This window comes from Garra rufa, chromosome 12 (assembly GCF_049309525.1).
Source record: "Garra rufa chromosome 12, GarRuf1.0, whole genome shotgun sequence".
In the NCBI taxonomy this organism is placed as follows: Eukaryota; Metazoa; Chordata; class Actinopteri; order Cypriniformes; family Cyprinidae; genus Garra; species Garra rufa.
Window position 1 is genome coordinate 36,988,150 of NC_133372.1, and position 27,462 is coordinate 37,015,611.

Consider the following 27,462-nt stretch of genomic DNA (forward strand, 5'->3'; position numbering starts at 1 on the left):
GAATTTGTAGCAAGTAATTCTGAGAAAAAAGTCGGAATTGTGAGTTTATAACTTCGTGAGTTATATCATGCATTTCTGAGAAAAAGTCAGAATTGCGAGTTTGTCTCGCTATTCGTACTTCATTTCTCAGAATTGCTTTGCAATTGCAATTGTGAGTTTAGGCTAAATCAAACAATTTTATAACCGGGCAATTGCGAGTTATATCATGCTCAGTTATATCAGAATTGCGAGACAAAAGGTCGCAATAACCTTTTTTATTTTTATTCTGTGGTGGAAATGGGCTTCCATACTAGGAAGCACAGCGTCAGTAATATAGTTGAAGCTGCATTCATTCAAATCTGTGAACACACTTTTGAGGTCATTGACGTTCCTTTTCAAACATTTCTGCCACTGAATTAAAAAATAAAGGACTTTTTATTTATAAAAATACTTTTTATCCCACAACTCTGACTTTTTTTCTCAGATTTGCGTGATACAAACTCTTAATTGTGAGTTCTTAAGTCAGAATTGTGAAATATAAGCTCGTAATTCTGAGACCATTAGACTTTTTTCCCTCTCAAATTTGGACTTTAAAACTCGCAGTCATAAGAAAAAAAGTCAGAATTGCGAGATACAAATTGAATTTGCAAGAAAAAACTCAGAATTCTGACTTTATTTCTCACAATTGTGTCAGTAGCACGCAATTCTTAGAAAAAAAGTCTGATTTGCGAGATACAAATTAAATTTGCAAGAAAAAACTCAGAATTCTGACTTTATTTCTCACAACTGTCAATAGCACGCAATTCTTAGAAAAAAAGTCTGATTTGTGAGCTTATATCTCGCAATTCTGACTTTATTTCTCACAATTGTGAATTTATATCACGCAATTCTGAAAAAAAGTCAGAATAGCAAGTTTATGTCTCACAATTTGTACTTCATTTCTTAGAATTGCAGTACAAATGTGAACTCACAATTGTTATAAAAAAGTCAGAATGCGAGATACAAACTTGAATTTGCGTGAAATAATAAAGTCACAATTCTGACTTGCAGTTGTAAGTTTATAGCACGCAATTATGGAAAAAAGTCTGAATTGTGAGTTAATATCTCGCATTTCTGACTTTATAACTCACAGTTGCAAGTTTATGTCTCACAATTCTGAGAAAAAATGTCAGAATTGCGAGATACAAAGAAAAAGGGAAGAGTTTATATCTTGCAATTCTGAATTTAAAACTTGCAATTGTGAAGTTAGGCTATTTCAAGCATTTCTGACTCGGCGATCGCAAATTATATCAGGCCAAAAAGTTATAATTGTAAGATAAGAAGATAAGAAGTTTTTTTATTCTGTGGCGGAAACGGCCTTCCGTAATATGAAGCACAATGTCAGTGATGTAGATGAAGCTGCATTCATTCGAATTTGTGAACACGCTTGAGTGCAACACTTCTTTTCAAGAAAAAAGTGGTGGCATTGGTCTGAAAGCTTCCACAAGTTGCTCTGTTAACGTATAGGGTCTCGTCGTCTGGCGACAGCTGTAATGACAGACAGTAACAGTAACAAGGTATTATGCAAGATGGATATCACTCAGATTACGCCGACGAGAGCTTGAGGGCGTCGGGTCTTTTAAACGAGGTTATCTATGCAATCTGTCACAAGTGATGATGGAGCAGGGTAATAAGAGGCATTTTCTCCAGTCCTACAACCTCGAGAGTAAGACAGCAGCATCAGCTTTGCCTTGAATGAATCCTCGGGTTTTACTTCAAAGATTTTCTTGCCACTGTTCAGAGCTGCAGAGACCCAACTCTGGCCTGAAGTGCAAATTTGTGGATCAGCGCAATCGTGCTTCCCCTCACTGAGGCGCATTACGACTACAATAGGAGGTATTAATAGCTTCTCGTTGGCTTACAACAATAATTTTTCACCTGTTTGGTTCAGGCTTGTGTTTGTATAAATATAGACCGTAGAGGAATCCGCCTTGTTTGGAGACCCCGAGCCACTTCCACGCAAAGAACAAAGGGAGCCGAGGGACATCCGTCTACTACAAGAGACGGCAAACAACATGAGAACATTACAAGGAGAACAGGATGAAAGTGGCGAAGGTATCGGGGATGGAAAAAAGGTACTTTATTCAACGAATCCTCCAACAAGTGCCGTTCCTACAGGAGAAGAGCGAGTAACATGCACTCTTCTGGGCTTCAAGGCGAGTGCTGTTGAATTCTGAATTAAATTGCCAGGCTAAGAGTTGACAGTAGAATACCAGGCAGTGGCGTATTGTCATCCCATTGTGTGAATCTGACAGACAGTCGGAGAGGGATCTCATCCAAACAATAAAAGAAGCGAGCCTCATCCGACGGCCCCTCATTGTGTTCCGCACAAAACCCATAGCAATGCACCTGTTAGCTTTGCCTTTCCAGTTTGATATCAGCCGAGATGGGGAAAGGTTGTTTCATGTGTCGTAGACCTGTAATTCTAGAATCGAATCCTCACACGTAGATTGGAGCTCGTGCCGGGTGCTTTCTGCATAAATTTGTGCTCGTCTGGAGTATCGTTCACCGTGCCTAATTTAGTCGGATGGACATTTCAGTGGAATACACACAGCGCCCCCATGAGGTGCAAAAGTGACCTGCAGCTGATTTTTTGCACCTGTTCTACACTCTGAAAGTGGAGGAGCAGGCGTGCTTGTCGTGTTCCCTAGTGAAATGGCATCAGTCTCTGTGTGAACTGAGACTTGGAAAGAAAGTGAGCTGGGCGCCAACACTGCCGGGGCTGGTGGTGTGTTATCTGTTTTTCGGAGTAGTGCATTCTGGGAGAGCAGATGGGACTTTGGGGGCTTAGCAGAGATCAGACAGTGACACATGGTGGAGCTCAGGGACCGTTCATAGGATATTCACCTCTCAGTCCATCCTCAGATATTGGCCTGTGAGCTGACCGCCGTCTGTTGTGGAGCTCTGAACTATCGTACGTTTTCAAAGCAATGTTCATTTGTGGTTAAAAGATAAAACGTTTATTCGAAATAATAAAACAGCTGTTTTGTATTTTAATACATTTTAAAATGTAATTCATTCTTGAACGATTCTAATATGCTGATTTCCTTCTCTAGCAACAATTCTGTTTTATTGTCAATGTTAAAAACAGTTGTGCCGCTTAATCATGATTTACCCATGTCATCCAAGATGCTAATGTTTCTTTCTTCAGTCAAAAAGAAATTAGTTTTTGAGGAAAACATTTCAGGAATTTTCTCCATATAGTGGACTTCTATGGTGCCCACGAGTTTGAAAGGCCTTCAAATGGCGCTAAACGATCCCAGCCAAAGAAGAAGGGTCCTATCTAGTGAAACATTATTTTCTAAAATAAAATTACAATTTATATACTTTTTAACCTCAAATGCTTGCCTTGTCTAGCTCTGCGATGCGCATGTTAGGGGTGGAACGGTTCACAGAGGTCACGGTTCGGTTCGTACCTCGGTTCAGACGTCACGGTTCGGTATGATTTCGGTACAGTGGAGGGAAAAGCAAAACAAAAATGCAGAAGGCAATTAGATGTATTTCAACTCACATACCCAACAACCGCTGAACAACGGCAACACACAGTCCTCGTCTTTTCCACCACTCTCTCGCCTGTACTACTGTAACTGACTGGAAAAGCGAAGTTTTCCCAAACTTGCGATCTAAGGGGCCGTTCACATGTCGCGCCTAAAAACGCGTGAAAAACGCTAGCCGCGCCGCTTTCTTCCTGATCAACAAAGCGCTCGAGCGCTTGCGCTCCGGAAGCGTCTGCCGTTTCTAAGCAACCATCAGCTGCGCTCTAGCTCCAAGCCTATGCGTCTCCATCTCCATCATAAAGTTCAGGAAATCCCTGGACCACAATGATGGACCGTCGAGCTGACAAAAAATTGCAGAGTGCCAGAGAATGTAGACGGGCTCTGATAGACCGCATACATAGGCGGAGCTCGGCTGCATCGACGCCAATCAGAGCTTCAGAGCTAAAGCGGGGCTAAATATTAGCTGTCCCTAAAGAACCCGCGTATCTAACAGTAGTTCCGCATTACATTAATTATTTTGCAGGCAAGTTTTTTTTTTATTTTCATACCGTGTATTCTCCGTTTAAATTCATGCACCGAACCGTGACCCCCGTACCGATTCGGTTCGAAACGAATACATGTACCGTTCCACCCCTAGCGCATGTGCACTCTGTGATGTAGGACGATTTTGAAGTTGGAGGAGAAAATGAGATCAAAGTTTTTTGACATAACCTAACTGTATTGAACTGGAGTGCACAGAGTACACATGTGCATCACAGAGCTAGACAAAATGACCATTTGAAGTTTAAAAAAGTGTATATATATATATATATATATATATATATATATATATATATATATTTTATAACTGATCGTTTCCCTCAATAAGACGTTTCTTCGACTGGGATCGTTTAGAGCCCTCTGAAGCTGCATTTTAACTGTTCAAACTCACGGGAAACATAGAATTCCACTATATGGAAAAAAATTCCTGAAATGTTTTACTCAAAAAAACATAATTTCTTTATGACTGAACTGAAGAAAGAAAGACTTGAACATCTTGGATGACAAGGGCGTAAGTAATTCATCTGTAAATTTTTGTTCTGGACGTGAACTAATTCTTTAAACTACAGAATAAAAATTTCCTGATAATTCACTCACCCACATGTCATCCAAGATGTTCATGTCTTTCTTTCTTCAGATGAAAAGAAATTAAGGTTTTTGAGGAAAACATTCCAGGATTTTTCTCCATATAATGTACTTCAATGGGGATCAGCAGGTTGAAGGTCCAAATTGCAGTTTCAGTGCAGCTTTGAAGTGCTCTACATGATTGATTCTAAACAATCAGTCATTTTGAAAAAATACTAAAAATGTATATACTTTTTTTTTTAACCACAAATGCTCATTGTGCACTAGCTCGAGGCAGAAGTGACCCACAAGCAAATAAACTCAAACAGCCTTTACAAATGGTAAAACAATGATGTTGGACAATTTTGAAGTTGGAGGACAAAATGAGGTGGAGTTTTCACCCTGCTCTACCTTTATTGAACTGTACATAGACGAAGAACTAACTGCACGTGACCTACGTGATTGCGCAATGCGTAACCACAAATGTGCATTTGTGGTTAAAAGTATATAAATTTGTATTTTATTTTAGAAAACAACCATTAAATGATGATCGTTTAGCCAGATAAGACCCTTATTTTTCAGCTGGGATCATGTAGAACCCTTTGAAGCTGCATTAAAACTGCAGAAACCCCATTGAAGTCCACTATATGCAGAAAAATCCTGGAATGTTTTCCTTAAAAACCTTAATTTTTTCTCAGCTGAAGAAAGAAAGACATGAACATCATGAATGACATAGGGGTGACTACATTATCAGGAAATTTTTATTTTGAAAGTGAACTAATCCTTTAAGATCCTTTGATGAAAAGATACTTGAACAGAACAGCATTTGTTTGAAATCAAAATCTTTTGTAACATTATACTTGTCTTTACTCTCACTCCTTGACCAACTGAATGCATTAAATAGAAGTATTAAAGCCACAATATGTATGATTTTTTTATTTTTTTTGAATGAACGTTATATATTTGGCTGACTTGTGTACTTAGATTATCCTAAATGTTTTGAAGAATGTTTAAATCCAGAGAAATAAGCCATTTTAAGTAGTGTAACAGACCGTGTAATGCACCCATGATTTTCCAGTTTTATTTATGGAAAACCCCAAAGATGCTTTAATATGTTATGCCTTTTATTCAACAGGTAACAAAGGCACAGAGTAGCAACAGAACTTTCAACACACTCAGATGTATCTAGTATGATAAAGCAGCGCTGCGTTTCCTACGTACGCATGACCGGAAAAGCGGAAGCGGTCGCCTTTGTTTCTTATGTTTTGAATATGTGCCCTCTAGCGGCGAAAACACACATTTTGTGCCTTTAATTTCTAGAAAACTTTTAAATAGTATTGGCTTTAGAAGTTGAGAATGGTACCCTTCAATAAGGTTTCATGTGTACCCATTAATATATTGTTTTCCAGAGCCAACAGTCATTACAACTGCTCCCAACACGCTGGACGTGACTGTCGGCGAGAGCATCATTCTTCCCTGCCAGGTGTCTTATGATCCCTCGCTGGAGCTCAAGTTCACCTGGTTTTTCAACGAGCAGCTCATCCACTTCGGCAGCCATGGAGGATACTTTGAAAAAGTTGGCGGAGTAAGAACAACATTACAAATACCCTATTCAATAGTTTGTTTAATCATTTATACCACATCCCAAAGTTTCTGGTAATATTGGTTTACCAAGATAGAGAATAGTTTTTTGGCTGGTCATTATATAAATACCATTAGCTTTAACCCTCAAAGACCGAGACAGCCGCCGGCGGCTAAAAATAACTATTGGTCTTAAATGTTTAATAACTTTTGAACCGCTAATCCAATTTGAATGCTTTAAAAAGTCTCGTAAAGTACAGAGTCTGCTCTTTTCACTGATATCGCATTTGTCTCATTTGGATATTCAGAGGCTCCGTAGTAAGCGTGATTACGTCATCACATTTCCTCAGCACTGATTCGTCAGATGAAATCAACACGTTTTGGTCCTCTGAGCGAAACAGGAACGATTGTTGATGCTTAGTCCCACCCCTGTGCCCCGATTGGTTCAAACTGTCATCTATTCAACCAATAAACATAGGTTTTGGTCTTTTGAACCACCGATTAGTATGTTTCTTTGCAGATCTGAACAGACGCAAAGTGAAAGCAAAGTGCGTCTTGCGTGCATGAAAACAAACGCAAAATAACACATTTGCATGACAGCATTCTTTGAAAATGTACAGAAATACTCACGACAGAGCCCTTTGACATAAAACAAACCAAAAACAAGGATGAAACAACAGTAGATATCGGATAAAGCACTGGAATGTGGGTTTTCGTCACTAGGCGATGTCCCGGTAAAATAGATTCCGACGCAGACTACAGCCAGCAGATCCATCTATTTGGTTGTTATATTATGTAACTAATTATTATATAGTTTTTAAAGATTATTTGTACTATTTTTTCGGTTGCACTCTGTATATTTCTCTCTCATTTTGTGTGTAGTTTGTGAATAATTTGGATTGTTTATTTATTTATTTTGTTGCACAAGACAGTTTGTGCATTTTTTTCTTGTGCTACTTTCTACACTATTTGTGTTTATTGTTCATCTTTTGGATTAAGAATATATTTATGAAATAGTAAATTATTTTTTACTGTGTTTTGCTATTATTTAACACTGTTTCTGCAATGACTTTACTCCTGAAACGTTTTTGGACAAATCTATATTGTCAATAAACGAAATGGGCCTGTTTTTCACTGAAAAGCACCTAAATAATATTGTAATAATTGGCTATAACTTGCTTGGGGAATGTTATATATAGACAAAATTTTATTTGGAAGTGTAAAACACCTAAATACAAATTTTTAAAGAAAAAAATCTAAACTTCAGGAGTTTTTGTTTGAGTACACAGTAAAAAACACCCAATTGTTGGTAGCGTTTTTTCCTAAAATTCTGGAAATTCACTAATTTTTAGAGAAAACAAAAGGAAATTTGTAATTTTAAATTAGCTAGACATAAAGTTCAAGTTCTTATGTTTATAATGATATATGACAATTGATGCTGACTGCTAGAATAGGTCTGAAAAAACAAAGAAATATACAGGTGCCTCAGGTGCCCCAAAAATGTTCTAGGTCTTTAAGGGTTAATAAACATCACATTAATAATATTTTATTATTGGCAGCCTACTTAGTTTTGGAGCAGAGCCATATTTAGTTTTTAAGTCTTTTTTAATTAGGTGTTTTTCCTTTCTTTTAAAAATATAAGGTTAATGCTGTACCATTAGCTGAAACCTGATTCAGGGACTATATTCACTTCACATACATATCTGCAAAATTATATAAGCTGTAATTGGTAACACACTGTACTTAAGGTATTCATATCGAGTACTTTCAACTGAATTGTTGGAAAGAAAATCACATTAATCCTTTCATTAAATTCCACAGTTTGTGAATTTATGATAAGAGATTTTCCCATTATATGTGCAGCCACTGACAACCCATTCTGTATTAATCTGGAGTATAATTAGGCTTCCCACTCTGATATGAATTACAGCACTTGTACAGTCACATGCGTTACTTTTCTTTTCATTAAAAGTTCATGATTTTTTTTTCCTTTCCTTTTTTTGGGGGGTGAGGGGTTAATTCTCTAGTTCAAAGAAACAAGCGATGGAGAACTCAAGACGGACGTGCTCTATTTTAAGAGCAAAAATGGCCACTCTTATATTATTTAACATGATTACTATGATTTAATATGAGTGATGCTTCTTAATAGCGGCACTCTGAGTGAAGAATGTAGGGAAAGTATATACCCTGGATAAGGAAAAAACGTTATTCATTCTACATATTCAGTCAATTAAATTGTTCAAAGTACACTCAGGGACAGATACCAAAATAGTAGCACAAGTATATTTGTAGCAATAGCCAACAATACATTGTATTGGTCAAAAATATCAATTTTCAGTTTATGCCAAAATTTCATTAATATATTATTATAACATTATGTTCCATGGAGATATTTTGTAAATGTACAACCATAAATATATCAAAACTTGATTAGTAATATGCATTGCCTAGAACTTCATTTGGAGAAATTTAAAGGTAATTTTCTCAATATTGAGATTTTTGTGCACCCTCAGATTCCAGATTTTCAATAGTTGTATCTCGACCAAATTTTGTCCTATTCTTATTAATTCAGCCTTCAGTTGCTTTTTTCTTTTTTTAAATTAGCCTTATGACTGGTTTTGTGGTTCTGGGTCACATATAGTCTGGTCCACTTTTTATCTTATGACCAAAAAATGACTACCTTGACAGAAGGAGATTTTGTTTGACCTAAGTTTTACATGTAATTTAAGGTGATAATAAGCCATGGTGGTTTTTTTTATTTATTTATTTATTTTTTTTCATATATCTGACCCTGGACTACAAAACCAGCCATCACAGTCATTTTTTTTTAATTTAGATTTTTACATAATCTGAAAGCTGAATAAATAAGCTTTCTATTAATGTACTTTCTATTAATGTTAGGACAATAGGACAAAATTTGGCTGAGATACAACTATTTGAAAATCTGTAATCTGAGAGTGCAAAAAAATAAAATACCCTTTAAACTTGTCCAAATGACATTCTTAGCAATGCATATTATTAATCAAAAAATAAGTTTTGATACTTAATATCCGAATGATTTTTGGCATAAAAGAAAAATCAATCATTTTGGCCCATAAAATGTATTTTTAGATATTGCTACAAATTTATTTGTGCTACTTGGTTTTGTGGTCCAGGGTCACATAAAATGCCTTATTAATCCTAGTTTGTGAAATCTAAAAAAAAAGGAAAAATAAAAATTTGTCATCAGAATTTCTGTGCATTTAAAAGTACTATTATTATTGTTATTATTATTATTATTTACACTTTAATTCAGCAAGGATGCATTAAATGAATCAAACGATGGCAGTAAGGACATTTAAAATGTTACAAAATATTTATATTTTTATATTTATATTCTGTTATTTTTAACTTTCTATTCATAAAAAATAAAATAAAAACCATGCTTTTCACAAAAATATTAAGCAGCACAACAGTTTACAACATTAATAATAATAAAAAATGAGCACCAAATCAGCATATTAGAAAGATTTCGGATTGAATGAAGGATTATGTGACACTGAAAACTTGAGTAATAATGCTAAAAATGCAATTTTGTATCACATGAATAAAAATTTTTTTTTTTAAATATATTAAGATAGAATACAGTTATTTTTTATTGTAATAATATTTTGCAATATTACTGTTCTAGCTGTACTTTGATCAAATAAATGCAGCCTTAGTGTGGATTAAAGACAAAAACCAAAAAAAGCTAATTGTATAGAGAAATAAGCGTCATAGAAATAAATACAATTTCCTTTCTCTACCCAAACTGTGAATCCTTACCACGACTTTGATCTTTCTCTTTTAGCAGCACTCAGCAGGTGACATTATGATCCGGAACATTCAGCTGAGGCATGCTGGGAAATACACGTGTGCCGTGCAAACCAAGGTGGACAGCAGCTCCATCGCAACCGACCTGATTGTCAGAGGTGAAAATGCTTTAAAACCCAAACAGCATACTCCCACTGTATACGTCATACAGAATATTAAATTTCGATCATAGAAACTAGATACAGTGTTACAGACTGTTAAACAAGCCCTTGAAGCATTGTAAGTATTTACCAAATGGAGGAAAGATGTGCTGGTTTTCCTGCTCTAGCAAAAAAAAATTACCCATAAAAAATGAGACGTAATCTAATTAGGGCTTTTAAGTCAGTGAAAACATGTAGCTCAGAGTTAACCAGCTGCACTGCTGTGCTTTAGGCGGCCGTTTATATGCAGCCTACAAGCGTGACAACTTTGTGTGTGTGTGTGTGTGTGTGTGTGTGTGTGTGTGTGTGTGTGTGTGTGTGTGTGTGTGTGTTTCTGGTTTGCATGGCTGTCTTCTCTCTCAGGTCCCCCTGGCCCCCCTACCAGCATCCATGTGGAAGAAATCACAGATACCACTGCCACTCTCTCCTGGAGGCCTGGTCCTGATAATCACAGTCCAATTACTGCCTACACCATCCAGGCTAGAACCCCTTTCTCCCTCGGCTGGCAAGCTGTTAGCACAGGTGGGGCTTCTAACCAGCCTTCACTGATCAAAACATTTGCTGCATAGTTTTCTTTTTTCGTCCCCCTGCTTTTTTCCCCCTCTCCTATTATGTAGCGAAATTTTTCATCTTGTGTTTTTGCTTGTTTGGTTGTTTTTGCTTTTATGCCTTGGTAAACTTCATTTGAGAAGTGACTGATTTTACTGCAGTTTTGCTGTCTCTATATCTTGAAACAGAGATTCCAAAGATGGTTAGCAAAATGTTGAGGCTGCTTGTGTTCACTAAGGCTGAAAGTATTTGAAAATAAATAAAGTTAAAACAGTAGTATTTTGAAATATTGCTTAAAAATGTTTTCTATTTTGAAATGTTAATTTAAAATACTAATTCTAAAAATATTAATTTCAAATAATAAATATGAAGTCTTTTTTAAAATACATATTTATTTGATCTGAAATGTTAAAAATGTGATTTCTATTTTAGAATCTAAATTTTTTTAGAAATAATATTTTAGCCTATTTTGTTCACCAGGGCTATATTTATTTGATCATAGATACAGTAAAAATAGTAAAACTGAAGTATTATTAATATTTAAAAAGCAGTTTTTATTTTAGAATATTAATTTAAAATACTAGTTTTAAAAATATTAATTAAAAAGTTTTTTATGTTCACCGAGGCTATATTCATTTGATCAGAAACACAGTAAAAACAGTAAAATTGTGAATTATTGTTACTATTTAAAAAGCAGTTTTATATTTTAGAATATTAATTTAAAATACTTATTTTAAATATGTTAATTTGAAATAATAAATATGAAGTTTTTTGTTATCGAGGCTATATTTCTTTGATCCGAAATATAGTAAAAACTGTCAAATTGGAAAATATTGCTACTAATTAAATTGTTTTCTATTTTTAAATATTTATTTATAATGCTAATTCTAAAAATATTAATTTCAAATAATAAATATGAAGTCTTTTTATAAATAAATATTTATTTGATCTGAAATACAGTAAAATCAGTAACACTTTAAAAATCTGTTTTCTATTTTATAATATTAATTTTAAAAATGTTAATTTAAAATAATAAATATGACATTTTTTATGTTCACCAAGGCTATATTTATTTGATCAGCAAAACAGTAAAAATGGTAAATTAGGAATTATTGTTACTATTTAAAAAGCAGTTTTCTAGTTTAGAAATATTAATTTAAAACATCACATAAAAAAAATATATATAATAATTTAAAATTATAAATTTGCATGCTTTTATGTTCACCAAGGCTACATTTATTTAATCAGAAATACAGTAAAATTGTGAATTATTGTTAGAATTTAAAAAGCAGTTTTCTATTTTAGAATATTCATTTAAAACACTAATTTAAAAAAAATCATTTAAAATATTAAGTATGAACACATTTTTAATGTTCACCAAGGCTATATTTATTTGATCAGAAATACAGTAAAATTGTGAATTACTATTTAAAAGTTGAATCTATTTTTATAATGTTTTCTATTTTAGATTATTTTAAAACACAAACTTTTAAAATGTTAATTTAAAATAATATTTTAAAACAATTGAAAAAATCTCTCTTCATCAAATTAAAGCATCCTTGCTTAATAAAAGTATTAGTTTCTTAATTAAAGTATTAATAGAAAAAAAATTCTATAAGAGATACATATACAGAGATATACAATATGACTCAACAATATAGAAAAAAATGAGGCCGCATTATATCTCTTGATTGTCCTGAATAATTTGAACTGTAGGGTGTTATTTTTATCTCTGCTTTCACAGCATCTGTCGATAAGCCCGGTTTTTGTACCTTACCAACGGAGCCTATTATCTCACCGAGCCGGGGAGATGCGCGCTGTGCATGGTGTTTGTGTGAACGTGCGGGGGGCCTGTGCCGACTCACGAGGGGGCTCGTCTCACAGTATGTGTGTGTTTTGTTTTGTTCCAGTGCCGGAGGTGGTCGGGGGCTCGCATCTGACTGCTACAGTCATCGAGCTCAACCCCTGGGTGGAGTATGAGTTCAGAGTGTTGGCAAGCAACGGAGTGGGCACAGGAGAGCCCAGCAAACCCTCCAAGAAAGCCAGGACGAAAGAAACAGGTGAGTGCTTCTGTCACGTTAGTCTGCACGTGACTCTTTCAATTAGCCTCCTGTAGTGTGATCCGGCACTATCTTACGCTGAAGGAGAGACCCGAACCAGAATATCACGGAGACTCGGAGGCGGTGCATAGCAAAATACTAAAAAGCACTTTAGCAGCCACACAGCAATGCTTAAGCATCCCGACGGCTCATTTTGCATGGGCAAACAGCACTCACATTTCTAAAAATGTAGTTATGCATGCAGTTTTACAGCCTCGTATAAATTACTAAAAGGCTAAATGGAGTATTTGTACTTTAAAAAATGTATTTCTCACACACAGAGTGATTTAAGTGAAGTGATTAAAAATTGTGAACAAGGAATAGAAATCTAAAAATATAAACTTGTCCTCACATGTATATGGTAATATATAAATAAATATACACATTTATGTTTGCCAAAGCTGCATTTTTTTGAGCAAAAATATTATTTAAATTTAATAATGATTTTCTATTTTAATATACATTACCAGTCAAAAGTTGTTGAACAGCAAGATTTTTAATGTTTCTTCTAAGAAGTCTCTTACCAAGCCTGCATTTATTTGATCCAAACTACAGCAAAAACTTTTTTACTATTTAAAATAACTGTTTTCTATTTGAATGTATTTTAAAGTGTAATTAATTCCTTTGATCAAAGATCAATTTTCAGCATTATTACTCCAGTCTTCAGTGTCATTCTTCATGATCCTTCAGAAATCATTCTAATATTCCGATTTGCTGTACAAGAAACATTTTTGATTCTTATTATTATCAATATTTCAATAACAGTTAAGTATATTTTTTTCAGGATTCTTTGATAAATAGAACGATCCAAAAATCAGCATTTATCTGAAATAAAAAGCTTTTTTAATATTATATACTATACCATTCAAAAGCTTGGAGTCAGTAGAATTCTTCTTTTTTTTATTTTTGGAAAGAATTTATAGAAATGAATACTTTAATTTAGCAAGGATTCTTCAAATTGATCAAAAGTGATGATAAAGACATTTATAATGTTACAAAAGAGTTCTACTTTAGATAAATGCTGTTCTTTTAAACTTTCTATTCATCAGATAAACCTGAAAAAATCCACTAATCCATAATAATAATAAATATTTATTTTGAGCAGCAGAATATTAATATGATTACTGTAGGATCATGTGACTGGAGTAATGATGCTAAAAATTCAGCTTTAAAATCACAGGAATTAATTACATTTTAATATATATTCAAATAAAAAAACAGTTATTTTAAATAGTAAAAATTTTACTGTTTTTGCTGAACTTTGGATCAAATGAATGCAGGTTTGGTGACCAGAAGAGACGTCTTAAAAAAAACATTAAAAATCTTACTGTTCAAAAACTTTTGACTGGTAGTAAATTTTTTAATAAAATTTATTTTTGTGATGCAAAGCTGAATTGTCACCATCATTACTTCAGTCTTCAATGTCACATGATCCTTCAGGAATCATTGTAATGTGCTGATTTATTGCTTAAGATGCATATCTTCTTAATATTAACATTAAAGACAGTTATGCTGCTTAATATTTTTATGGAAACCATGATAAGTTTAGGATTCTTTAGTTGATAGAACATTTAAACAAATCTTTTGCAACATTCCAACTGTTGCTACTGTAATTTTGATTATTCCAAAGCATCCCAGATAAATAAAGCATTATTTATTTATTTATTTTAAATAATAATTAACAATCAGGTCCCGCCATGATTTTTAATGTTTCTTCTTCTAAGGAGTCTCTTTTGCACACCAAGCCTGCTTTTATGTAATCTAAAAACAGCAAAAAGTTTAAATATTTTTACTATATGTACATGATCCTTCAGAAATCAATCTAATGCAGGGGTCCCCAAACTAAGGCCCGGGGGCCGAATGAGCCCCGCCCCCACATTTGGACCGGCCCTCTGAACAATGGCAGAGACATATTTTGAAAATGTAATTTTAAATATGTTTTACTTATATCATGTCGGTATTTGATAATAAAGGTTGGCTTTCAAACTAAAATTTCCCTTAGTTATTAACATAGCCTAATTATTTGTTAAATTCACCAACAGAATGGTACATTCAACGTAATGTGTCATCGCGATCGAACAGGTGATACTCAGGAAACCTTTGCAGGTGTTTTGAGTTGACTAGCTGATTGGCATGTCACCATATTCTAATTTGTTGAGATAGCGAATTGGTGGGTTTTTGTTAAATGTGAGCCAAATCATCCCAATTAAAAGAACCAAAGACTTCAGTCTGCATGCATTAAATCTATTTAATACTCAAGTTTGACAATTTGAGTTGAATTACTGAAATAAATGAACTTTTCCATGACATTCTAATTTACTGAGAAGCACCTGTATATCTTTTGAAAAGAACTGATAATTTGTCTATCTGGTGCATAAAAAATAATAAACTATTCTAGCATTAAAAGGTATAATAAATACAGGTAAAATCATAATAATAATAATAATAATAATAATAGTAGTAGTCACAGGGTTTCCGCGGGGTCTTAAAAAGTCTTAAAAAGTCTAAAATTTAAAAATCAAAATTTTAGGCCTTAAAAAGTCTTAAATTCGCTGTTCTAGGTCTTAAATAATTTTACACAGGTCTTATTTTTCCGATGTCCATGTGACGCTACGTCTAATGCTCATTTAAATTCTCTTTTTGTTGTTTCCGTGGTGTTGTAGTTCTTTATTTCACAATTCCAAATATAATTTGCTGTATTTAAACTACAAATGAGACCAGCATGCAATAGCCAATCAGCTTTCTGTTATTGGCGCGAGTCTCTCTCGGATTGTACCGCAGAAGTAAAATGGATTTAACTTTTTAGCTATGAGGAAGTGCAAGTTAAGCGATACTTAGCTTGAAAAAACTGAATATAGGGCTTGGCTAAGGCCAGTTGCTAACAACTAGATTTTTTTCTCCCTCTGTGGAAGTTACTGCGTCTTCAAAATCGCAGTAGCAGAATACAGGTCAAACGACCTTTTTCTGTATATAATGTTATCAATAATAATAAGAAATATAGGTCGAGCTAGCTGACCGCCAGCCTTCGAAATACTTTTAAAATGTTTTTTTTTTTTACTTGCCCGACCGAACAAACCGCCTGATTAAAACTGAAGTGACAAAAACAACTAGCGAAGCATCCAAAGGCAAGAAAGATTCATATTAATACATTCAACGTAAACAGAAATTGATAATGGATAGTGTATTTCTGGTCTATTTGTGACATACTTTAAAACAAATGAATGTAACAGCACTCTAAAGAAACACACTGAGGTAAAAATTTAAAATGTATAGTTTATTTATAACATGATATAGTTCAGTAATATACCAAGTGAGCTTTTTGCTAAAAATTCTCACAATTACAAATGTTACATTAATTTTAGCTCAATAAAAAAGTAGTTAGTCAAGTAGTTACTTACATATTAGACAATATGCAACATTAGCAGAAGCATTCTCCTAGCAACGTTTTGCTATGATTCAGCGTTTTGATCGAATCAGTTGAAATAATTCGCTCATGAAGTGACTTACCGCCACCTGCTGGTAGTTTAGTGTGTTTAAAAGTATGCCTCCACACCCAACATTTCTAATGTATATATTTATAAATCAATAAATGTATTTAAAACATTAATCTCACTTTTAATTTTGCAGTGTAAATTATGTAATCTCACTGCTAACAGCCATTTAGAATTTATTGATAAATTCATAAAATAAATTTCAAAGGTAATGCATACATTTCAAAAGTAAAAAAAGGCCTTTATAAAGGTAAATCAAATATGCAGATTTAAGATGTAAAAGCTAATAGAGCACTGATGAAAATATTGCTTCAGAATTTTTTTTTTTTACATCAGATATTTCTAGTGGTACTTTTATGGGGATATTTTGTGTGGAATAGTATCTGCTGATATGAAAAGTTCACTGTATATCGTAGTAATAAATTTAATTTATGACAGCCATGAAATTGCGTTTACTTTTTACATTAAACACATTAAATATTACATACTGTATATGCATGTAATATAATATCTATTTCCATTACAGGTTTCGGTCTTAAATTTCATATAAGGTGGTCTTAAAAAGGTCTTAAAAAGTCTTAAATTTCACTTGTTCATATCTGCAGAAACCCTGTAGTCAGTCCGGCCCATGGAATTTTCTTTTATAAACCGACCCGGCCCCCCATTAAAGAAAAGAAAATTATGTGGCCCTGTCAGAAAAAAGTTTGGGGACCCCTGATCTAATGTGTTGATTCATTGCTTAAGATACATATCTTCTTAATATCAACATTACACTGCTTAATATTTTTATGGAAACCATTATCATTTTAGGGTTCTTTGATGAATAGAACATTCAAACTATACTTTTGCAGCATTCCGAATGTTGTTACTGTAATTTTGATTAATCCAATGCATCCCAGATAAATAAAAGCATTCATTTATTTAAAAAAATAATAATAATAATAATAACTAGCAGGGACTGCAAAAGGAAAAAAAAAAAACAATTAAAATGGTGAAAAAGAAATAGTAACCAGCATCTAAAAAATCACACTTGCTCTTATACATTCAGATATTTTTAAACTTAAATCATATCCGTTTTAATTGTCAGTTCACATTTGAACTTCTAAATCATACTATTAGAATGTTCAAATAAAGATGACCAGCATCTAAAAATAGCCTATAAGCATGTCCCTGCACATTAAAACATCATTTAACATAATTGAACTCATTATAATTGAAATCATATATATGTTATTTGTTGAACTATCAAATCACATGTAAGAATTGAGGTCTTAAATGGTCAAACCTGAGCCGGACTGAGGAAATCTTTTCCTTCCTCCAGTTCCCAAGGTCACCCCAGCTAACGTGAGCGGAGGAGGTGGCAGTCGATCAGAGTTAGTCATCACTTGGGAGGTAAGATGGCCAGTGCACTTCACTCGCCCGTCTCTCGTGTGTGTGTGTGTGTGTGTGTGTGTGTGTGTGTACCTGGTATTCATCACGTGGGGACCAAATGTCCCCACAAGGATAGGAATACCAGTAGATTTTGACCTTGTGGGGACATTTCTTAGGTCCCCATGAGGAAACAGGCTTATAAATCATGCACAATGAGTTTTTTTGAGTAAGTAAAAGTGTGCACAATCTCCTGTGAGGGCTAGGTTTAGGTGTAGGGTAGGTGTAGGGCGATAGAAAGTACGGTTTGTACAATATGAAAACCATTACGCCTTTGGAATGTCCCCATAAAACATGTAAACCCAACATGTGTGTGTGTGTGTGTGTGTGTGTGTGTGTGTGTGTGTGTGTGTGTGTGTGTGTGTGTGTGTGTGTGTGTGTTTCTCTCCCTTAGTGAGTGAGTCTGTTGTATACAGTCTCCTTTTGCAAGCTGGCTAGACACTATTGTTCCCTTTATGTGAGGTTTTCATTAATCATAGTAAAGTGGATACACATAACACTTCATTTTCTGTAAGAGCTGCGCAGCAATAACTGCCGCTGTCATACGAGAGAAGCTGCAAAGATAATTAAATGGAGTTACCCTCGAATTTTTAGCGAGGAACTTTTCAAAGATTATGTTCTCTCTCTCTGTATCTCCTTTCATGAGACATGTTCCATTGTTCAGGTTTGAGAGTCAGCTGGTGTTATCTATTGAGCTAGAAGTTTGTCACAGGGAGCTTGAAACTTGGAGAGTTTCTCATTGTATTTTCTTTGAAATAAAAATGACAGATACCACAGAACCCCATCCATTGTACTAGAGAATTTCATGTCTTCTTTTACTCCAAAACCACCGTGTCCCACTAATGCAAGAAGTACTGGTGGATTTTACTGTACAAAACTTAATGTTCTAGTGTATTTTAAGGGATCATGGGTGCTCTATTGCATAATGTAGATATATTGCATAAGATCTATTGCATAATGTAGATTTGAGTTACCTTTAGCTCAAAGTATAAGTCAGCATCTTTTGTCATTTTTGCACAAAAATGATTGTACTTTAATGCATTGCAACAAGCTCAGAATAATTCTGTCCGAATTGGCAAACAAAGCAAAATAGATTTCAATATTTATAAATATTATTTTATAATAAAATAATATGAGAATATTTATTTGTTGTACTTCATGAACAGAAATTAGATAGAAATGCAGTCACTAATATTAAAATTAAATAATATATAATTAAATATACACACACACACACACACACACACATCTTGTCCTCATACATATATAGTAATGTATATATATTATATAATGTAATTTATTCCTATGATACAAAGCCACATTTTTAGCATTTATTTTATAATAAAATATTATTATTATTATGTGAAAAATATTTAAATGTTGTACTTCATGAACAGAAATTGAATAAAAATGCAGTCACAATATTAAAAAATGTTTAAAAATAACAATAAATGTGTGTATATATATAATTATGTTTAAAAAAATAATTTGTGTGTATAAAATATTTGTATATATGTATATTGTGTGTGTGTGTGTATGTGTGTGTGTACATATATATATATATATATAAAAAAAACACAATTTGAATATTTAAATATTTAAATTAACATTATCTCTTAAAATAAATGTGTATTCAATGTATAAATGACAATGTTTGAATACATTTAAATAGTATTTCTAATATGTAATTTATTCTACAAATATTTTATATTTAGTGTGTGTGTGTGTGTGTGTGTGTGTATATATATACATACACACATATTAATATATATATATATATATGTGTGTGTGTGTGTGTGTGTGTGTGTGTGTGTATATATGTGACCCTGGACCACAAAACCAGTCTTAAGTCGCTGGGGTATATTTGTAGCAATAGCCAAGAATACATTGCATGGGTCAAAATTATTGATTTTTCTTTTATGCCAAAAATCATTAGGAAATTAAGTAAAGATCATGTTCCATGAAGACTTTTTGTAAAATTCCTACTGTAAATATATCTAAATGTAATTTTTGATTAGTAATATGCATTGTAAAGAACCTAATTTGGACAACTTTAAAGGTGATTTTCTCAGTATTTTGATTTTTTTGCACCCTCAGATTCCAGATTTTCAAATAGACGTATCTCGGCCAAATATTGTCCTATCCTAACAAACCATACATCAATAGAAAGCTTATTTATTGAGCTTTCATATGATGTATACATCTCAGTTTTGTAAAATTTAAACTTATGACTGGTTTTGTGGTCCAGGGTCACATATATATATAATATTTATTGTTTATTATAAATAAATTATTTATTATTATTATGTATAAAAAGGTTTAAAAAATAAAATTATATGTATATATTATTTGTATATATGTATATTGTGTGTATATATATAATACTTTAAATATATTTTAATATTTAAATCTAACATTTAATTTCTTATATATATATATATATATATATAAACTGAATAAATTTAAATACTTAAATCTAATATTTAATTTATTCTCAAAAAATGTGTATATATATATATATATATATATATATATATATATATATATTGTATATATTATATATTGTATAATGTATATATTACTTGTATATATTAAATGTTTTCAAAGTAATATATATTGTTTATATTACTTTGAAAACATTTAAACATTGAAATCTAACATTTTATTTATTCTTTAACATCATTTTTTGTATATTAGTGACTGCATTTCTATTCCATTTCAGTTCTTCCATTTCCCCCCCAAAGTGTTCTTTTTTCCCATTTCAGTTCTTAAAGTACGACACTTAATTCAATAGGGAAGGACCAAAATGTCAAAAATATGTGCAAGAATATCTTATCTAAATATTTCAAATTAAGAATGAAATCTGTCAATAATATTATATATTGTGCTTCTATAGCTGAAATTACATTTTTGTCTTGGGTACTTCATTGTTAGCTTAGTAACATGCACCAGACTTGTTGAAATCAGTTGTCAGTCATATTTATGCCACGTTTTTTGTTTAATTTCAGCCATGGTTCAGGCTTAGAAAGCAGCTGACTGTGTAGGTGCAATACAATAAGGCAGCACACGGGTTTTGGAACACATCACATTAGTTTTGATCCCTCCATAGCAAATTGTTGTTTTCACAGCAGACACTGGAGTGAGCGCTTGATTACAGGTGCATTTTTATTTAGCCATTAAGCTCTCCCGCACAAGTGTGCGAGCGTGAAAATATAATCTCTCCCCCTTCTTTGAGTCACATGCCATGGTTTCGGACTAATGGATGCTATTTTCTGGTGGTCTCAGCGTTACCGCACCGCATTACTGCATGGTCAGTGGCAGACCGATACTTCAAACAAAACCACCATGATATCATTACCTGGCAAAACGATTTTCCTGGGAGATGGAATCCCTCTCTTGCTGAAGAGGCCGGGATGACAGCTATTGCCTCAGACCGCGCGAGGCGGAGATTAGCGCGGTTGCGCCATCTGATGCCTGACAGGTGTCAGGGAAGTCAGACGTCCTGTCATCTACACAGCCGAAATAGGAAAGACAGGAGTGTCTGTGCGTAAACTCACGAGTTAATAGAAAACACGCCTTACAAACAAATGCCATTTTGTTTTGTGCATATATGAAGATCATGTGTTAGATAGGATTTATAATAAAGGTTACGTCCTGTATTGTAGATGCATGTGTTTCATTTGTGGGTGTGGATGTGTGTTGCAGCCCGTACCTGAAGAGCTCCAGAACGGAGCGGGGTTTGGCTACGTCGTTGCTTTCCGACCCTTTGGCGCCACCGGGTGGATGCAGGCGGCAGTTCCCTCTCCCGAAGCCTCCAAATACGTCTTCAAAAACGAGACCATTTTACCCTTCTCTCCATTCCAAGTCAAAGTGGGGGTGTACAATAACAAGGGGGAAGGACCTTTTGGACCCGTGGTCACCATCTACTCTGCTGAGGAGGGTCAGTCACATTAACCGTAGCGTTTGGTTGCGCGCAACAGAGAAATTAAAGTCGAATGTACCTTTTGACATTTCGCTGTGGAACGCTTAGCAGGCAGTTAATAGGAGCCAAGTTAACTGAAGTGTGTTGTGCCAGAACCCATTAATCATGGTCTGCCTTGTTTTTCAAAAAGAGTTGGACTTTGAAGACATTTGCTGAATGAAACTCTAATCGAAGAATTTCTCCTTCGAATTCAGAGCCTGGAAGGGCACCCAGTCGACTCAGAGCCAAGAGTCTTTCAGCGTTTGACGTTGAGGTGTCCTGGAAAGCCCTTCCTTGGAGCACAAGCAAGAAACGTGTTCTCGGCTATGAGGTACACTAAACACTGGCCAATTAAAGTTGTTGCTTGTTTTGTGATGTTACATCATCATGATTTTTTTTAAAAACCCTAAATATTAAAACCTTTTTTTTTTTTTTTTTTTTTTTTTAATGAACATGAATAAAACTTCAAAACACTTTATAATTATGTTAAAAAAAATCATTTTTCTTCAATTGTAAATATCAATTAATTGTTCTTATTGCTAAACTATAATTCTATAACTATATATTCCCTCTATATAAAACTATATATTCCCTCTAAATCTGCAAAATAAATATATTTTAAATTTAGAGAATTTTACTCTCTCTCTCTCTCTCTCTCTCTCTCTCTCTCTATATTAGGGCTGTCCCCGACTATGAATTTTCATAGTCGAATCAGAATTTTCGAATCTTTCTATAGTCGACCGATAGTCGAATCATCTAGGCTTATGTACGTGTGTGAATGGGTTGGGAGGGGCACGACACTATAGTCAGCAGGAGGGTAAAACTATTTTTATTTTATTTTATAAGCGACCAAAACTGCCTGCCAACTGACAGACAAACTTATTTAGGTTTAAATAAAAACACAGAACGCGTCTTTTAGTTCTAAAAACGCGAGGCGCACAGCACTGCCTTTTTTGGTGACTTTTAATGAAAGAGCAGTGTGCTGCGGTTTTTTTATGTTGCTAAGCAACGACCAAAACAGCTGTCCTGTCAGTCAATTCAAAGGATTATAGCGCGAGCGCTCTAAAATCTTAGTTTTTTGCTGTTAAGTAAACTGTCATATTAGCAGAAACCCTAAATAATACAGCTCCGGGTTACCCACGATAGACACCAAAGGTTTCTCCTCCATTTCTTGGAGTCTCTGGACTTTTTAAGCAACGGTAAACTTTCGCCATCACAACAGAAGGCCCGCCTCTCCATTCATTCGATTGGACAATGGAAAAGAACGCGAATGACGTTGGGCGTTTTTCCGCTCAGAGTTGATTTTTTTTTCAACTTCAGGCGCTCAGAGCGCTCCTGCAAAACGCGAGGCGCAGCAGGCGGCGAAAACGCGAGGCGCCGGAGGCGCATAAACAGCGTGCAGAACGCTCACTGCCAACAGAAAACCATTCAAAAGAGGCGCCTCCAACTGCAAAAACGCGTTCGGTGTGATCGCCGCCATCCCTGCCGTCAAGATGGTCCTCATCTCGTCATGCATCAGGGAAAGTGAAAATTAAATTAGTCACAGGGGTGGTTGGATTTATTCACAAACACGTTAAAAATATTTATTGAACGCTTCTTTCTTTTCACTTTTGTTTTTACTGCATTATCATAATCAAAGGCTGTATATAACTTAATATAACCGTACAAAACCAGTAGTTCTGTGTGCAATTAGACATTGAGCACCCCCATATTGGCAAAATGGTATGATGCTCGTTTCACCCGCGAAGATTCGACTGTGAGATCGGTGGTCGAATCAGGCTCCGCATATCGATGCATCGAATCTTCGACTATTCGGGGACAGCCCTACTCTATATATATATATATATATATATATATATATATATATATATATATGTGTCAAGCCTGCATTTATTTGATCCAGAGTACAGCAAAAATGGGAAAAATATATATTTAAAATAACTGTTTTCTATTTGAATATATTTTAAAATGTAATTTATTCCTGTGATTTCAAAGCTGAATTTTTTCCATCTTTACTCTAGTCACTGCTTAAAAAATATTTATTATTAATATTATATTGAAAAAGCTGAGTAGATTTTTTTTCTTTTTTTTTTTTGAAAGTTCAGAAGAACAGTGTTTATCTAAAATAGAAATATTTTATATATTATAAATGTCTTTATCATCACTTTTGATCAATTTTAAGCATCCTTGCTAAATAAAAGAATTAATTTCTGTCATTTATTTCCCAAAAAATAACTAAATAAATAAATTATACCAATTCCAGGCTTTTAAATGGTATAGTGTGGTATAATCTCACAAAATCTGATAAATGGCTAATACTAATAATACAATAATAATAATAATTAATGTTTCTTGATTAGCGAATCAGCATATTAGAATGATTTCTGAAATATGTGACCCTGGACCACAAAACCAGTCTAAGGTTAAATTTTACAAAACTTAGATATATACATCATATGAAAGCTCAATAAATAAGCTTTCTATTGATGTATAGTTTGTTAGGATAGGACAATATTTGGCCGAGATACATCTATTTGAAAATCTGGAATCTAAGGGTGCAAAAAAATCAAAATACTGAGAAAATCACTTTTAAAGTTCTCCAAATTAAGTTCTTAACAATGCATATTACTAATCAAAAATTACATTTTGATAGGTTTACAGTAGGAATTTTACAAAAAAATCTTAATGTAACATGATCTTTACTTAATTTCCTAATGATTTTTGACATAAAAGAAAAATCAATAATTTTGACCCATACTATGTATTTTTGGCTATTGCTACAAATATACCCCAGCGACTTAAGACTGGTTTTGTGGTCCAGGGTCACATATCATGTGACAATGAAGACAGAAAATTTTGCTTTGATCACAAGAATAAATTATATTTTAAAATATATTCAAATAGAAAGCAGTTATTTTAAATAGTAAAAATATTTCACAAAATGACTGCTTTTGCTGTATTTTGGATCAAATAAATACAAACTTGGTCATCAGAAGAGACTTCTTTAAAAGAAATATTAAAAAACTTAATGACTGGTAGTGTATTTCAAATAAATGCTGTTCTTTTCAACTTTCTACTTATAAAAGAATCATGGTAAAATATACACAAAAAAAATTCTGATCTGACACTAAAGACAGGAGTAAAGGCTGCTAAAATTCATTGGAATAAATTATTATTTTTTTAATTACATCTATTAAAATGTTAGTTTTCACTGTGTTTTTCATCAAATAATGCAGCCTTGCTTTGAGTCTTTCAAACACATTTAAAAATTATGCTGACCCAATATTTTTGAACAGCAGTGTATAAAAGTAGTTTAAGAAAAACGTCCAGAATACTATTCCTGCTTTCTTTAGACCTTACAAAGCATTCTAGCTACTTATAGCAGCATAGTTTAGTTTGAGGCTGTATTGCAACAGCTCCTAGTTAGTGTTGTGCCATTAGGCGTTTTTAACTTTAACTTTCGGAAAGTCATATGCAAAAATTATAAATATAAGCTCCAAGACCTTTTTGTCCTCTGCTAACAGTTGTGGAACAAATACAAATTAGGTTTGTATCATCATCCATCTCTGACTCCTCAGCTCAGACTGTCCAGAGACTTTGGGAGGGAAAAAGAAAATCAGTCAACCTGACAGTTGGGAAGCGTTGCTCATGATGATTTGCCTATGACAGGTTCATTTCAATACCGCCACACTTCAGTGGCTAAGTAACCAAAGCACCTATAAGCAGATAACCTGGTGTTCAGATATGCCACAAAGACAATTATAAATATTCTTTCTCCCACTAGTTTAAATGATCTTGTCCAAACTTGATTAAAGTTTAATATTGAGCGGTTCTGTTTTGTCTTTCTCTGTAGTTGAAATACTGGGAGAAGAATGAGAAAGAAGATACGGCTAGCGTGCTAAGGACAGTGGGAAACCGGACTTTGGCCATTATTCAGGGCTTAAAAGGAAGTACCACTTATTATATAACGGTGAGAGCCTACAACACAGCAGGAACAGGACCACCAAGTACAGCAGTCAATGTTACAACCAAAAAGCCTCGTAAGTATCATTTTCTTGTTTTTTACTGAATGCTTGAGACAGTGTTGTATTAGATTTTCAATTTCTGTCTTCATCCAGCTCCCAGCCAGCCGCCCTCAAAAGTCATGTGGAATACATCAAACTCCAAAATCATCCTGAACTGGGAACAGGTGAAGCCTTTGGAAAATGAATCGGATGTTATGGGATACAAGGTTAGCCAGATCTTCTTGCAAAGTTGAAAAAACTATGTTCGTCTGCTGTTTATCATGCCTAACAGCGCTCTTTAGTCTTAAGTACATTCACAAAGTGACAAAGCACGTTGTTGCTCATCGATTAAAAGCTTTCAGTGCTTTAGCGCCACCACGTGCTGGGATAAGTGTATGACAATATCACAAATCATCTGTAGGTTTGCTTATGTTGTCTTTGTGGAATTTAATCACACCAAAAATGCTGTTTTTCCATGCACCTATCAAGTCTGAGATTTTGGGCTTTTTGTTTTTTCATAGTGTTTTTTCAGACTAGTGGATAGAAAACATCCAAAAAAAACATTGTTAAGTGTTTCCTTTTCAGCACTTTATCTATTTGTGTCAATAGATTTCAATTACAATGCATATTTTTAAAGGCTGTTTTCTCAAAATGAGATTTTTCTTCTACACTGAGCCATAAATCTCCACTTTAGTAACACTTACACACATCAAACTGCATTTTATGCCTGTATATATCCTTTTCATAGGGACTTGTTCATATATATCATTTGATTGATTTTATACATTTTATCCCCCAAAAAAGGTAAGAAAAAAATATAGTGTTTCCTGTCTGTTCTTTCTGAATTATGTCGTGACGAAATGAGATACTCAAAATTCCCTCCGTAAAAACTTTAGACTCTAATTTGTCAGAAAAAAAGAATCAAGAATTTTGAAACTGACTTCCTCCAGTGTTTAGACCTTTGTACTAGAAATGTATGCAAATTAGTGCATATTTCTTGAAATAATGTCTCATTTGCATTTTTAAACCTAACATTTTAGAATACTTGTAATAAATTTGCAGCGTGGAAGCTGCTAAATCATATATAGAAGGACTTAGTAAGCAGGAAAGAGTGCAATATTTTGACAAACTAAAGTTGGGTGGTAAAGATGCATACGAGCAGTATTAATCAAAGCCAGCCACAAACACCTTTTGTTCCTCAGTTTTTTGCACTCTTCTCCTTGATTTGTTATAGCTTTGGGAGTCTATAGTACTCCAAATGTTTTTCCCGTTCTGACCAATTAGTACAGCCCAAAACATGACAATAATTGACCAATTTCAGCAGCAATAATCAGCAAAATATGCACGTTTCTGACAATGTAAATGGACTTGTTTAAAAACATTTGTAATTGTTTTGTAGGTACTGTATAAGCGGAACCGATTTAGCAGACCCAGCATTATGGAGACCAACACCACCTCAGTGGAGCTCTCGCTGCCCACAGATGAGGAGTACATCATTCAGATCAGGCCTTTTGGAGAAGGAGGGGAAGGCAGCAGCAGCAGGCAGATCACTATTCCCAAAATATCAGGTAGATCGTCCTCTGCTAATTGACTTGTTTTTAATTAAGTTGTAATTTCATGCTATATTTAATTGGAAAGGGTTGAAGCTTATGATTTTAGAAATACAATGCACTTTAAATATATAAATATGTGAACCTGGACCACAAAACCAGTCATAAGTAGCACAGGCACATATGAA

General features: G+C 33.9%; 1 protein-coding gene across 1 annotated transcript in view; it reads left to right on the forward strand.

Moving 5' to 3' along the window:
• cntn4 (contactin 4) overlaps nucleotides 1–27,462 on the forward strand; it is a 93,978-nt gene that overhangs the window by 60,965 nt on the left and 5,551 nt on the right. Inside the window, exons 8-17 of the mRNA XM_073851636.1 lie at nucleotides 6,029–6,204; nucleotides 10,030–10,150; nucleotides 10,556–10,714; nucleotides 12,652–12,801; nucleotides 17,653–17,723; nucleotides 21,465–21,699; nucleotides 21,936–22,051; nucleotides 25,574–25,760; nucleotides 25,839–25,951; nucleotides 27,124–27,292. Coding sequence (XP_073707737.1) covers nucleotides 6,029–6,204; nucleotides 10,030–10,150; nucleotides 10,556–10,714; nucleotides 12,652–12,801; nucleotides 17,653–17,723; nucleotides 21,465–21,699; nucleotides 21,936–22,051; nucleotides 25,574–25,760; nucleotides 25,839–25,951; nucleotides 27,124–27,292 — 1,497 coding nt within the window. The remainder of the gene's footprint in view (nucleotides 1–6,028; nucleotides 6,205–10,029; nucleotides 10,151–10,555; nucleotides 10,715–12,651; nucleotides 12,802–17,652; nucleotides 17,724–21,464; nucleotides 21,700–21,935; nucleotides 22,052–25,573; nucleotides 25,761–25,838; nucleotides 25,952–27,123; nucleotides 27,293–27,462) is intronic.